The sequence below is a fragment of the Tupaia chinensis genome, unplaced genomic scaffold (assembly GCF_000334495.1).
Source record: "Tupaia chinensis unplaced genomic scaffold, TupChi_1.0 Scaffold145257_1, whole genome shotgun sequence".
Lineage (NCBI taxonomy): Eukaryota > Metazoa > Chordata > Mammalia > Scandentia > Tupaiidae > Tupaia > Tupaia belangeri.
Window position 1 is genome coordinate 173,275 of NW_006205117.1, and position 14,655 is coordinate 187,929.

A 14,655-nucleotide genomic window follows, 5' to 3' on the forward strand; every position below is an offset into this window, starting at 1 on the left:
AAATGAGTATAGCTTCGGTAACTTAGCTAAAGCTTTTATATTCTTTTAGAATCTCATTCCTACATAAATCTAATTTACACATGAACTTTTTTTTCATTATCAAATTTAAAATTTGTTACCGTACTGAATAATACATAAAATAGTATTTATCATTTTAACTGGTTTCTAAATTGTGGTAAAATATGCATAACATCAAATTTACCATTTTAGCCATTTCAAAGTCTACAATTCAATGGTGTTAAGTACATTCACATTGCTCTACAGCCATCTACACCGCCCATCTCCAGAAGTTTCTCATCTTTTTAAAGTGGCAGTTGATATCCATTAAACAGCATCTCCATTTTGCCTTCCCCATACTCCTTGGCAACAATCATTCTACTTTTTGTCTCTGAATTTAATTACTCTAGGTGTAATGATTGTAGGTGGAGTCACCCAGTATCTGTCCTTTTGTATCTGGCTTATTTCACTTAGTATAATACCATCAAGGTTCATTGTTATCATAGCATGTACAAGAATTTCCTTCCTTTTGGGGGGGCCACCAGTTGGTGTAGTGATTAAAGCACTGGACTCGCATAAGACTGACCCCGGCTCAAGGTCCAGACTCAGTAGCTTGAAACTCATGCCAGAGCTTGTGCACGTGTGCCCAGAATCCTAGAAGCAGAATGGAGGAGAAAGGATTATGGCACAGATATTACCCCAGGGGTGATTGATCACTTTCCCTCTCACTGTCTTTCTCTGTCTCACTTTAGCTAGTGCACACACCCTATGGCAAAAATCTTTAAAAAAAAGTTCCTTCCTTTTGAAGCTTAAATAATATTTCATTGTATGTATATACCATATTTTTTTGATCCATTCATTCGTAGATGAACTTTTTGGTTATCTCTGCCTTTTGCTATTTTGAATAATACTGCTATGAACATTGGTATGCAAATACCTGTTTTCATCCCTTCTTTTCTTTTGGGGGAGTATATATAGGGAAGCAGAATTGCTAGATCAAATGGAACCTCTTATGTTTAACTTTTTGTTGAACCACCGTACTATTTTCTGTAGTGTTTGCACCATTTTACATTCCCATCAGCAATGCACAGGAATTTAGTTCAGTGTTTAAAGTACTAAATTTTCTTTTTGTCATTCGGTTGTGCTATATCATAAGTCCCTTAAGATTATATTTAGTAGATGTTAGAGAATTCATTTACTTGAAGCAATTTAATATAAATGATTGAATATTTCTTCTTCTGTAATGTTTTTTCATTAATCAGAACTAGCAATTGTTCATTAAAGAACATACAAGCAATAAAAGAAATTTCCAGAAGATTTCTAAAAATTCCTTGAAATACATCACCCAGAGAGATCACTGTTAACATGTGGTTTATTTGTTTTTATTATAAATTTTTAGGATTTGTGTAGCACACACACGTGCATACACACACACAAATACACGTTATTTTTAAAATATATTTTATTTCAATTTTTTTATACATTAAATCACTTTATATCACTTAGGTTGAAAAGTGAATTTACCAACATGAATACATTTCACACCAGTCCAGTTGGAGGTATTATCCACATTATCATCAACAGATAATAATCTATTTCTGTATCTCATAAATGTCTAGCCTATTTTTCTCCTTTATGTCTTTTTTCACACTCTCCTCCTTCTTTTAAGTTTATTTTGTTTATTATTTGTTATTTTAATTTTCTATAGAGCATATCTGTTCACCAAAAAGAGACAGTGATTGAGAGAGGAAAAAATGAGAAGGAAAACCACCAGTCCAAGACTTGAAACATGATCGGTCATACGGGAGTCCAGCACCTTAACTACCATGCCACCTGTAGGCCCCATATATATAATTGTGATATTTGTATTTATGCAGATTTATTTTTATATTAAATTAGGATTATACTATAGTATTATGTCCTGCTTTTTTCACTTAATGTTTTATGTCATGAACATTTTCCTACATCATTATAACCTTTGAAAGCATGATACTAATGGTCCTATAGTTTATTTAACCATTTTCATATTGTTAAGACATTCAGTTGCTAATAATTCATATTGTTAAGACATTTTCCCTCTTTGAGGTAAACAGTGCTGGTGTGAATTTCTTTATTTTAATATCTTTGCATCTGATGGTTTTCTTATATTTTGAAATTTTAAAAAATGGATTCTCTTTAACCTAATAATGAGGTAGATTAATAAGTTTGTTGTGGAGGTCAGAAGGATTAACGGGGATAGAAAAGGTCCTATTATAACCAAATACTAAAATGAGAAAAATTAGTAAATATTTGTAGTTAGGCATCTCTAAATTGTTACTGTTTGGTTTCTTCATTTTTGGATTGAAAATTGGTTTTAAGTAACTTAAATTAACTTGATATTCTGTAATGGGGAAATATCCAAAGTTTCTGATCTTTTTTTTTTTTTAAATCATTCACTTTATTATTATTATTAAACTTGCTAGAGTCATCAGAGAGAGAAGGGGCGGGGGAGTGAGAAAGGAAGCTGTCAGGTCTTGGACTTAAACTGCTATTGACCATGTGGGAGTCTAGGGCCTCAACCACCACGCCACCTGCTGGCCCCTAGAACGTGACTCTTTTTAAGAGGAATATTTTTTTTAATTTAAATTTATTTGTTTACGTTCATTCACTGTACATCATTACAGCATACAAAATGAGATTTTCCATTCAGAGTACACTGTATATTGTCTAAATCAAACACATCAACATACATATTATTGTCAACAAATAATTTTCCATTTCTTATTTCCTGTATGATTTGCTTCCCTCCCCATCCTTGATTCCCTATCTCTTACCCTCTGCCATCTCCCACTCTCTTCCCACACTGATATCTATGTTTACTTTCTATACTGTTCCCCCCCACACATTTTATTGAATTACTAAAGATCTTAATTAATCTAAATATTTTCATAGCAAACACAGCTGATATATACATTTCCATGAACACAAGTCTCACTTTAGGCATCCTATAAAGTAGCACCTAGCTGGGGCTATATATCTTATTGCGGTCATCAAATAGATTTTTTTTCTGAAACTTTTTTTTTTTGTAACTTAATTTCCAAAGTTTCTGATCTTTATGACTTTATAACATGATAAAATTGTGTAATAATATAAAATTGTAGAATATAAATATGGGAGGAATGGCAAAGGTTCCCCCCCCTTCAACCAGATATAAATACTGGGTTTCAGGTGGATTTTGTATTATGCACAATATTCACAGGAAGAAAGCCATGACTGGTATCCAGATTTTTCTGACTCTAGCTAAATGCTTTTTCCTCTACATTGTGCTGCCGTAGAAAATTCATTTATCTCCAGAATCCTGAATTCAAGCATATTGTCAGACCTTCAACATTATTTATTTATATATTTAATTTATTTTCTGCTCATATACTTTTCATTGTATTAATTTTTTTTAATTTACATATAATCACTATGTATCTTTACAGTGTACAGCATTCCTTTTTCTGTCACGAATATGGTGCATATCAGTCAAGGCAAAGACATTACATTATTATCAGCAAATAACTTCTCATTTTATATCCTTTTAGCATACTTTATATGAACATCTCTTTCTGGAAGCATTAGTGATAATTTGGGCTTAATTAACTGTCCAAACAGGTGGTAGAATCTAGCATATTGTTGAGTGTTTCATTACATCTTTACAAGAATATAAAAACTTCAGAAACTTTGTTAACTTTTAAAAATTTTGCCAGCGAGTGTCTGCACTTGGTGAAGAGACCCCGAGAGGGAAAGTGAGAAGGCACTGCTTCATGGAGAATGGTTACACTGCAATTCCTTCTCCTCCATTTCTCCATCTTGGAATTTTGGACATACATGGCACATGTACCAGGCATATTTTTTGAAGTCACTGGGTTTAGGACTTAAATCTTGAAATTGGCCATGTGAGATCCAGTTGACTTAACCACCACACCACCAACTGACCTAATGAAAAAATTTTAACAACCATATTAAAGTAAGCATTTTAAAATCTACATTTAACTTAAATGTCATTCTAAATAAAGATAGAGAATGTGCAGAAAATTATGTTATGTGTTTATAATTTATTCAGTATGACTTTTACAAAAACTTGACCAAGGAAGTTTCTGAAGCTTTTTCATTTTTTTCTACTATCCCTAGGCATAATTTTAGTTCATTAACTTGGCTCCTTTCTTAAATTTAATCTTTCTGTGTCTATGACTTTACCTTTAATTGGAAAAAAATACAAGTTACTTAAAACAATTCATCTGAGTGCCAGTAAAATGAAATCTTATTCTATAATTGCTTGTGAGATGATCTACACTAATCTAATTTATTGCGTGACTTATGAAAATTGAATAACAATGTGTGTCTCAATTGTAGGTTCTGTACTTTTAAAAGAAAAGAGAAGGCATCGGTTGCATAAGTTTCTATGTCTCAGAGTTGGAAAACCAATGAGGAAAACGTTTGTATCACAAGCAAGTGCCACAATGCAACAATATGCTCAGAGAGATAAGAAACATGAATACTGGTTTGCTGTGCCACAAGAAAGGTAAAAAAAAGTCAGAAAAACTTGAAAACTTCTTAAGGTCTTTGAATTAAAATTATTTCTTATATCACAGTACCACTGGCAAAGTACTCAGAAAGGAATAGTTTATAGTTGAAGTATAACATTGAAGCTATTTGAAATCATTTAGCTTCTGTTTTATACTCTTTAACTTCATTTAGGGTTACATATCCTTTTGTGATTTATTGCAAAAATTATGAACCAGACACTCAGAAGTGGTAAAGACACTTGAGTTTGTTAAACCAATACCATTCATCAGTATATTAACCAGTATGATTCCTCCCTAAAGGCAAGTAAAAATGTACAGTCCTTTACTTACTTATATTTTTCACATATTTATTGAATGCCTGCTATATACATGACACTACATTAACTACTAAAAATATATGATAGGAACCAGCCAGTGCTCTGGTGGTTAAGACAGCTAGATCTCACATGGCTGACTGCATTTCCATTCCCAGATCCAGCAGCATGAAAAACTTGCTGGACATGTGTGCATGCATGCCCCAAATTTAAAGTAGAGAGAGATGGATGAAAAGGGATTGCAACATGATCCCCCGTGGTGTGGTGGGTGCTTTCTCACTTTCTATCAATCTCTCTCTCTCCCCCTCTCCAACTAGTGCATGTGCCCTCTGGCAAAAACTTAAAGAAAAAAAAAGAATGTATAGCCTTAAAATTGTTTTGTGTACCTGCTGCATAATTGATGTTTTCATAATGAGGTTAAACAATTGTAGAGGATGTCTGCCATTACTATATTATAAATATTGAGATTTAAAATTGTAACTGTTAATTTGATCCATTAAAATCTAAATATCAAAACAGTTTGTCCTCTATCATTATCCACTTAAAAACTACTTGGATATGCTTTTCTTTAACAGTTAGAAATTATATATTTTTTACTCTTTGAACTTGTATTTCCATTATACCTCCTTACCAAATTTTATTATAAGACACTATATTTTTATCTCCTATTACAGTTCTTGGCAACTATTAATAAATCTACTACTGTCTTCAGAAGTTCATGGAAAATGATAAAAAATGATGCATGAATTTAAAAAATTTTTGCCCAAAAATAAACCTATACTTTAATTTCATTTTCCCATAAACTTTTTGAAATATCTTTGTACTTATACATTTAGCTAGCTGTATGTATGCATGTGTGTATACTGAAATTATATTTATTTAAAAATATTTAGGGACTATTAACAAAAAAGTGAAGGATCTAAGATTTTAACCTACTTGTAGGCTCATAAGTTATCCTGCTTTAGTTTGAGGCACAGTGGAAGAAAACCTGAGAGTCACAACAATAGCAATAATCAGAGAATAATATATGATTGAGCTCTTCATGCTTGCATTCCCACAAAGATTTGAAAACCAGGTGATGGCTGTACATGCCATGGCTTCTAATACAGAAGAAGAATCATGAATACAGGGAACGTAAATCTTTTTTAATGGACAATAGCATGGTTAACCATTTAATGCTTTCTCTACCTTCTTAGACCATGCTTTGCTGTTTCCTGTGTTAAGCTACTTGAATAGATACTGCTGAACAAAGGAATTCAGTGCCTCTTATCCAAATGATAATTGTCTATCAGCAACTATATGGTTTCAAGTATGTATTATATGCAGAGGAAAAATGTGTTTTTAATAATAAAAATTATTAGTATACAATTGGACAAAACAACATAATGAATTGTTATAATTAGTATTACATAAAAAGTAAAATTTCAAGAGAATTTGATATTTTAATGAGGTAGATGGACCTTTCTTCCCCCAATGAGTTTATGTATCCCTTGATGAATATTACTCACCGAAGGCATGAATAGGATTCAATACCAGTTCTGCCCTTTCCTTTTCACTTTTCTTATAAGTACAGAGGAACTTTATTTATATGAAAGTTGATGAGACTGAACAGAATTTTATTATGACACTTTATTTTAAGTATGTTTTTTATAGGTATTCCAGAAATTACATAGTCATCTTTTATCAAAAGTATTTTTAGTGATCATCAGTGAAAAACTCACTTAAACTCTCACTGAGGGCCCAGCCTGGGTGGCACAGTTCATGGAATGCTGGGGCGGCAGTGCGAGAGGCCACATGAGCAATCTTGTGTTCAGATCTCCAGGCTGGCCTGAAGACATGCCAGGCTAGTGCACAAGATCCTAAGGAACTGGAGTGCTGGGAAGGGAGGGTTGCAATGTGACAAGACCCTGTCAAACATGTTTTTCTCTCTCCTGTGCATATGTGCATGTGCATGTACTCTTTATCATTAAAAAAATCAAAACTCTTTACTTTTGTGGAAATCATTGAATTAGGACCCACCTGAGATGCAAAAGGATTTATATGCATTCTTTATTATTATTTCTTTTCTCAATACCAGTCTTAGTCAAACAGAAGTGTGTGTGTGTGTGTGTGTGTGTGTTTTTTTTTTTTCTTTTTTTGGAGAGGTTTTTGCTATAGGGTGCGTGCACTCACCAGACAGAGAGAGACAGAGAGACAGAAAGCAAGAAATCACCCCCCCAGGGGCAATGGCCACACCCAAGCCCTTCTCCTCCATCCTCCTCTCGGGATCTTGGGCATGCATGCACACGCGCCCAGCGTGAGTTTAAGCCACTGGGTCCAGGACTTGAACGGCAGTCAATTACACGGGAGTCCAGCGACGTAGCCATTACGCTAACTGCTGATCCCCAGAAGTTTTAATACTTTAAAACATGTACATTTATAAAATTTGAATGGGTTAGAGTATGTCCTCCTTTTATAATTTAGGGAAAAAAAATGCCTTAGTGAAATCAGAGAATAGGAAATCCGTAGGTTATCTTGACTGTGCTTTTCTTAGGGAGATTAGTATGAGCAAACACTAACATTTAGAAGTTGAAGATACAGAAATCTATTCCCTTGGAACTGTCTTAAGTGTCCGTGTACCTTTTTAATAAAAAGTCTTTATATGTTGCTTTGAAGACTACTGTTTATATAAATAAAATAAGTATCTTCTTACTCCTCCCTACCCCAATAAATAGACAGTACAATAAGTAGCTTCAATGAAATGTGATTAAAGTATATAGTATGATTTGCATAATTCAAAATACCTTAAAGGAATTCAGCTAATACTCAAATTTGTCAGTGATTTCAAAATGACTATAATGAAAAGCTTAACAATATTTAGTGAAAACTAAATAACATATTTACATATTTAGTTTTTATTACTCTTGAGTTTTTGTTTGTTTTTGTTTTTGTTTTCGTTTTTGTTTTCTTAGAGATTTTTGTTCTAGAGCTCATATGCTTGCCGGAGAAAGAGACAGAAAATGAGAAATCACCCCCCATATGCTTGCCGGAGAAATAGAGAGAGAGACAGAAAATGAGAAATCACCCCCTCCCCAGGAAGGATAGTCACACTGCAGCTCCTTCCCTGCCATTTTCCTTTCAGAATTTTGGGCATGCACGCATACGTGCCCATCGTGAGCTTTAAGCCCTCGGTTCCAGAACGCGAACCACAGTGAACTGGGTGGGAGTCCAGTGACATAACCACTACACCATCTGCTGGCCACACTTTTGGCTTTCTGAAATTTTTACATAGAACTTTTCATTTTAAAATCCTTCTACCTTGACTAATATTCAATAAAAATTAGTGGTAGTAGGATTTTGAACTTTCTTAAAGATATGTAACTTATGAAGATTGCTGTGGATAGTGATAGATTACATGAAAGATTTAACACACTTTTAATAGAATAACTTCCCATAAGGATAACTTCCACATGAAATGATTAAGTAATTTTTGGAATATTTATAAAAACATTTTAAAAACACATTTTTAGGGGACCAGCAGTTAGCGTAATGGCTATGTCACTTGACTCCCACATAGTCGACCGCGGTTCGCGTCCTGGACCGGGTGGCTTAAACTCACGCTGGGTGCGTGTGCATGCGTGCCCAAGATCCCGAGAGGAGAATGGAGGAGAAGGGATTGCGGCGTGGCCACCCCCCCCGGGGGGTGATTTCCTGCTTTCTGTCTCTCTGTCTCTCTCTCTCTGGCGAGCGCACACGCCCTATAGCAAAAACCTCTCAAAAAAAAAAAAAGAATTTTTAGTTGTACAGCTACCACATAAAACAAATTTTAAAAATTGCTAGATTGGGGTTGGCTCTATGGCGTGGTGATTAGGCTAGCCGGATCCTATATAGCAGACCATGTGGTCTGAGTTCTGGACCCTGAAGCTAGAGGAACACACCAGGCACATTCAGATGTACCCAAAATCCTGAAAAGAAGATGAGATGGAGGGGAAAAGATTGTGGTGTAACCATTCCCCATGGAAGGTGCTATTTCCTCTATCTCTAGCAAGCACAGGTACTCTCTAGCCAAAAATAAAAATGATTTGATTGGATATGTGATTTTTAGAACCATTATTACTGACTGATATATGTTAGTGGAGAGATTTAAATGAATTTTTGATTACTTATTCTAATTAAAGCCAGTAAGAGATATTTGACTCTCAAATATGTTTATCATGGAATACAAAAGCTTTCTTTACTATAGTAAAACATTAAAAAGGGAAACCAAAGATTTAAAAGATTATATTACATATCCATGAACCAGTAATTCAGTAACTCACTGCGTGTTCTGATTATCATTTAAAAATTAAAGACAGTTTCTATGTCCAGGCTCCAAAATAAGCAGCCATTTTTTTACTTATATTTTATAGGTCATTAAATCATTGTGTAAGTGAGGTCAAGGTTGTGTATTCATTTTTCTTTCCCATTACTAATGTCATTAAAGAGGAAATATATTGGGTTGTCAGAAAAGTCATGATGTATTTTTTCTACATAAAAATGCTTCATGATTTTTCTGACAACCCCACATTACTATATATACGGTATCTGAACTAGTCAAAAGCATACCAGGGAAAAAAAATAGTAGTTTCTCCAAATATTTCACAGAACATATCCAAATAAGTTTTTTAAGGTTAATATCTTCCCAGTAGTGGGCTTTGATTTTTTATATCAAGCTTAGTATATTTTGTGAATATTCAAGTCTTCAAATTTTATTAAGATAGTCTACAAATATAACTAATTCTATCTAACAGCACAGAATACTAGGTCTATTAATAGTCACTTGTTCAAACAGGACAGACCACTTGTATGCCTTCTTCATTCAGTGGAGTCCAGAAATATATGCAGAAGATACTGGCGAATATACCAGAGAACCAGGATTTATAGTAGTAAAAAAGATTGAGGAGTCTGAAACAAACGAAGATCCTACTAATCAAGCAGCAGCCAGAGAATGGGAGGTAAGGAGAGAAATAAACATTTCATTCATCTTTTTACTTTATCCGAAACCATAATTTTTTAATGGTTGGTTCAGATTCACCATCTGTGTATATGTATGATTAGTGAATGAATCTGAATGGTATCTTTGACTTGATACTATGGTCATTCTGATTTTGCTTTAAAGTACCAGAAAACAACCCATCAGTAATAAAATGACTTTTATTGAATATATTTTTGTATTCATTTACAAAAGAATAACATAATAGCAAAGATGAACATAATATTAATTGTTGTTATTAACTTTTACAGAACAGATATATTTAAGATCAGATTCATTTTCATTTTATTTCCTGCATGGAGAGTTATAGCAGTCATTTAACACATCCATGGAAATTAACACTTTTCTGTAAGTTCTAGACCCAAGCATTATCTTGACTTGAAGTTAGCGATAATAATGTTAAGGAAATAAGCTGATGCTAATTTTACAAAGTAAATTAGTAGAAATTTTATATGCTTAAACTTACTGAATTTGTTTAAGTAGCTAAATTAATACTAATAACCTTTTTGTAACCTTAGATAAATCTTTTCAGATGACATGCTTTGTCTTGTAGGGTTGTAGGGCGGCAATATCTGTTGTTGCCTAGATTAATCTCTTCTTGATGCATTAGAAAATACAGAGCAGATGCTAAAATGTGATAATAAATAGAACTAAGTTTTATTATCCATTTGGTGTTAATGTTTGTGGTTTATGTGATATTAATTTATTGTGCATGTACCTAACATGTATAATGGTTGTAGATATACATGACTTGTCTTTTGTTGAAAATACAATTTTGAATTGTCTAGTCTCATTTTTTGTAGTATATCTTCAGTTTCTATATAGACAACAAGAACTATTATATATTGAATATTTATTTTAGGTTCTTTCAATATTTCAACCAACATTATTTTTCACACTAGATTTTTCTTTCTTTTTTTTTTTTTTTAATTGCTATAGGGCATGTGTGCTCAACAGAGAGAGAGAGGCAGACATTAAAGAGAAAGGGAAAGTGAGAAATCATCCTGCAGGGAGAATGACCTTCCACAGAAATCTCTTCTCTTCCAGTCTCTTTTTGGGATTTTTGGGTGTGCATGCACACATACCTAGACTCTGGAGTTTTTCAAGCTCCTGGGTCTGAGATTTGAACAGTGTAGTGGGCTATGTGGGATCCAACCACTTCAAACACAATGCCACTGACTAGCCCAGTACTAGTTTAATTCATAATAACCTGTAACGAGAAATGATCTCCAGGCTCATCAGCAGGAGAATGAATGGATAATTTTCGAATATTCATAAAATTTTAAATAATATAGTACTAAAAAAGGAAGACCTATGGTACAGGCAACAACATGGATGAAATCTCATACATAGTATGTTAAATAAGAGAAGCCAGATGCAAAAGAGTATGTAGTGTATAATTCTGTTTTACATAAAGTTCAAAGGTGCAGATCTAGTCAAAAGTCCAGGGCTTTTGTTTTGTTTTGTTTTGCCTTAGAGCTTTTGTGCTCACCAGGGAGAGAGAGACACACACAGTGAGAGGCAAAGTGAGAAATCACCCCCCAGGAGGAATGGCGATGCTGCAATCCCTTCTCCTCTCGGAATCTTGGACATGCATGCACATGTGCCTGGAGTGAGTTTCAAGTTCCTGGGTCTAGGGCTCAACCAAGGTCAGCCATGTGGGAGTCCAGAGACGTACCCACTACGCCATCTGCTGTCTTTGCAGAGCTTTATATAAAAGTGTATTTATTGATATCATGAAAGAGTGAGAAAGAGGCACCCTCAGTAGGGTCTTCTCATGCGAAGAACCCTTTACCCCAGCCTTCCAGTTAGTCAGGATCTTGGGCGTGTCTTAGATGTTTTAGGTCAATTCAGGATCAAAGCTGATGGTCAGCTACGTGACTTTCCACACTGCAGATCTGAATGCATTTTGTCTGTGGCACTGATGCTGAGCTGTACTTTTTGATTAAATATTCAAAATTAGTGTCTCGGGTATGTCAGTAGCTTGTGTAACATATTGATGTTTTTCATTTGTTAAATCACTGACATTAGAAGAAAATTACTTTGTTTTACTTCCTTGTTCTTACCGTTGCCAAAGTATTAATAAAAAGATGTTCCATTCAATTTTTACTTTCTGAGATAACTTGTTCTTTTTTTTAGGTGTTTGACATTGCTTTTGTCTCAGTAAATCAGTCAGTCAAAGTTTAGGTTATTCATTAAACTGTAAATGTAAATATATTGGCTGTTTATTTTGTAATATGCCATTATTCAGAATATTTTAGAACCCGCCTCCTGGCTTAGTTTTTTAAAATCATTTATGCAGTCTGCCTATTTTGATTTTAATTTTTAGTGTTCTCCATTTGTAGTTATATAAAATATTTCAACTAATTTTAGCATTTTAGGCCATAGCATTTACCACAGTGTGTCATTATTGGATTTGTTTTTTCACTACTATATGTTGGTTGTCTAGTGGAGTCAGTTCTGTGTTTATAGCTGCCATCAAGTAAAGTTACTGCCATGGACATTCATTACATTTCCAGAGAAGCTACAACAGTCCTGTTACTATAACTTATAAGAAGCACCGTATCAGGAGGCTCCTATTGTATGATTAATATCTTATTTTCCAAGCTGTCTTGTAGTGATTATTCTGGTATTCTTTTTATTAAACACATTGTTTGTTGTTATTAAAGCACAAAATAAAAAAGCACAAATAATGGGACCAGCAGTTAGCGTAATGGCTATGTCGCTGGACTCCCATGTAGTTGATCGTGGGTCACGTCCGGGATGCGGTGGCTTAAACTCATGCCGGGCACGTGTGCATGCATGCCCAAGATCCCAAGAGGAGAATGGAGGAGAAGGGATTGCGGTGTGACCATCCCCTTTGGGGGGTGATTTCTCACTTTCTGTCTCTATGTCTCTCTCTGTCTGTCTGGCGAGCGCCCGCTCCCTATAGCGAAAACCTCTACAAAAAAAAAAAAACACAAATAATACCAAAATTAAAATTTTGTCAGTATGTGAAAAAAAAAAAGAACAACTTCCCAATCTCTTCTTAGCTTAGTCAACAAAATTCACATAGAAGTGATTTTTTTTTCCCTAGAAGTAAAAGGAAGTCCCTATATTTAAAGTCACAGTACACAGATAACAGTTGGCAGATGGAGGCAATGTTTTTAAAATATACTTTTTTTTAATACTGGTTGAATAATCAGATAGTATTATAAATCATAATTCCATAAAAAATTCAACAAATCCAAGAAAGATAGTAATCAGAAGGATTAATACATCTGAAAACTGCTGTATGTATTTCTGTATTGAATATCTGTATAAATTACGAGTGAAAGTTCTGGACTATTCAGCTGTTCTCTGTTATTGGCATTTGGCACCCAGGATTTTTGGCTAATATTGAGTATTTGACTACTGATAATGTTAACCCAAAGGTGTTATCTATTGAAAAATAGCTTAAAGATGTCATATACCAATATGTTACTTTCCCTGTGAACAGTGTTTCCTCAGTTACTTACCTAAAGTTATGAGCTGCAAGATTTTTATTAAAAATCCAAAATGGGATCCAACCCATGGCTTAGTGGTTAAGACAGCTATAGCCCAAATAGCTGACCATGCAATTCAAGTCCTGGACCTAGCGGCTTAAAAAACATGCTGGGCACATTTGTGTGTCAAAAATCCTAAAATGAGGGCAAAATAAAGGATTCCCCTGGGGGGCAATTTCTCACTATCCCTCTCCCTCTCTCTCTCTTGTCTCTGTCTCTGGCAAGCTTATAATCCCTGTAGCAAGAACTTAAAAAAAAAAGGGACCAGCAGTTAGCATAATGGCTATGTCTCTGGACTCCCACGTAGTCGACCGCGGTTCGCGTCCTGGACCCGGTGGCTTGAAACTCACACCGGGCACGTGTGCGTGCGTGCCCAAGATCCCGGGAGAAGAATGGAGGAGAAGGGATTACAGTGTGGCCATCCCCCCTGGGGGGGGTGATTTCTCGCCTTCTATCTCTCTGTCTCTCTCTGTCTTTCTGGCAAGTGTGCGCGCCCTATAGCAAAAACCTCTCCAAAAAGAAAAAAACCTTCTGAAATATTTAAATACTGAGTAGGGTACATTATATATTATGGCTTCTGGTAGACAGCTCCTGATTCTTATAGGAAATCAGATATAAAATAATTCCATAATTTCAATCCCAATAAAGTAATTAGGAGTAAAAGACTATGAAATTGCATACCTGAATTATGAGAATAGATTGAATCTGTAAGCTTAATGTTTTCAAAAACACTTGATTTTATATTCTATCACTTTACACAAATGATAAATTGACATCTATTTCAAGAGCTGTGAAGTTTAGGTAAATTTAAATGACTTACTAGTATTTCTGTAAATACAATGAAAAGGGCAAGAAGGAGACTTACTGAGCTCACTTTTGTGTTTGCCAGATACTGTGCTTATAAATTAGTGAACTGTAAGAAACAACTCTACACTCCCAATTGCTTAAATCTATTTTTTCCCCTCAAAGTGCAGTCCACAGACTTTCAGCCACAACAGCCATCTAGAAATCTGTTAAAAATGCCATTTCTCAGAGCTGGAAGGTGGCGCTGGACTCTTACATGGCCGACCACAGTTAGAGTCCTGGACCTGGTGGCTCGCTTTCTCACTTTCCGTCTCTCTCGGTCTCTCTTGCTCTGTCCCTTTCTGGTCAAATCAAAATAAATTAAATTAAATAATTGTTTTTTAAAAATGCAGTTTTTCAGATCCTATTTAGTCTGCTTGATCAGAAACTGCTTTTGGAGCCCAGCATTCTGTATT

General features: G+C 34.7%; 1 protein-coding gene across 3 annotated transcripts in view; it reads left to right on the forward strand.

The window, feature by feature from the left end:
* The window catches only part of OXR1 (oxidation resistance 1), a 104,346-nt gene that overhangs the window by 42,023 nt on the left and 47,668 nt on the right, over window positions 1–14,655 (forward strand). For all 3 annotated transcript variants that reach the window (XM_006167914.3, XM_006167915.3, XM_014583969.2), the window contains exons 8-9: window positions 4,375–4,543; window positions 9,672–9,834. In XM_006167914.3, coding sequence (XP_006167976.1) covers window positions 4,375–4,543; window positions 9,672–9,834 — 332 coding nt within the window. The remainder of the gene's footprint in view (window positions 1–4,374; window positions 4,544–9,671; window positions 9,835–14,655) is intronic.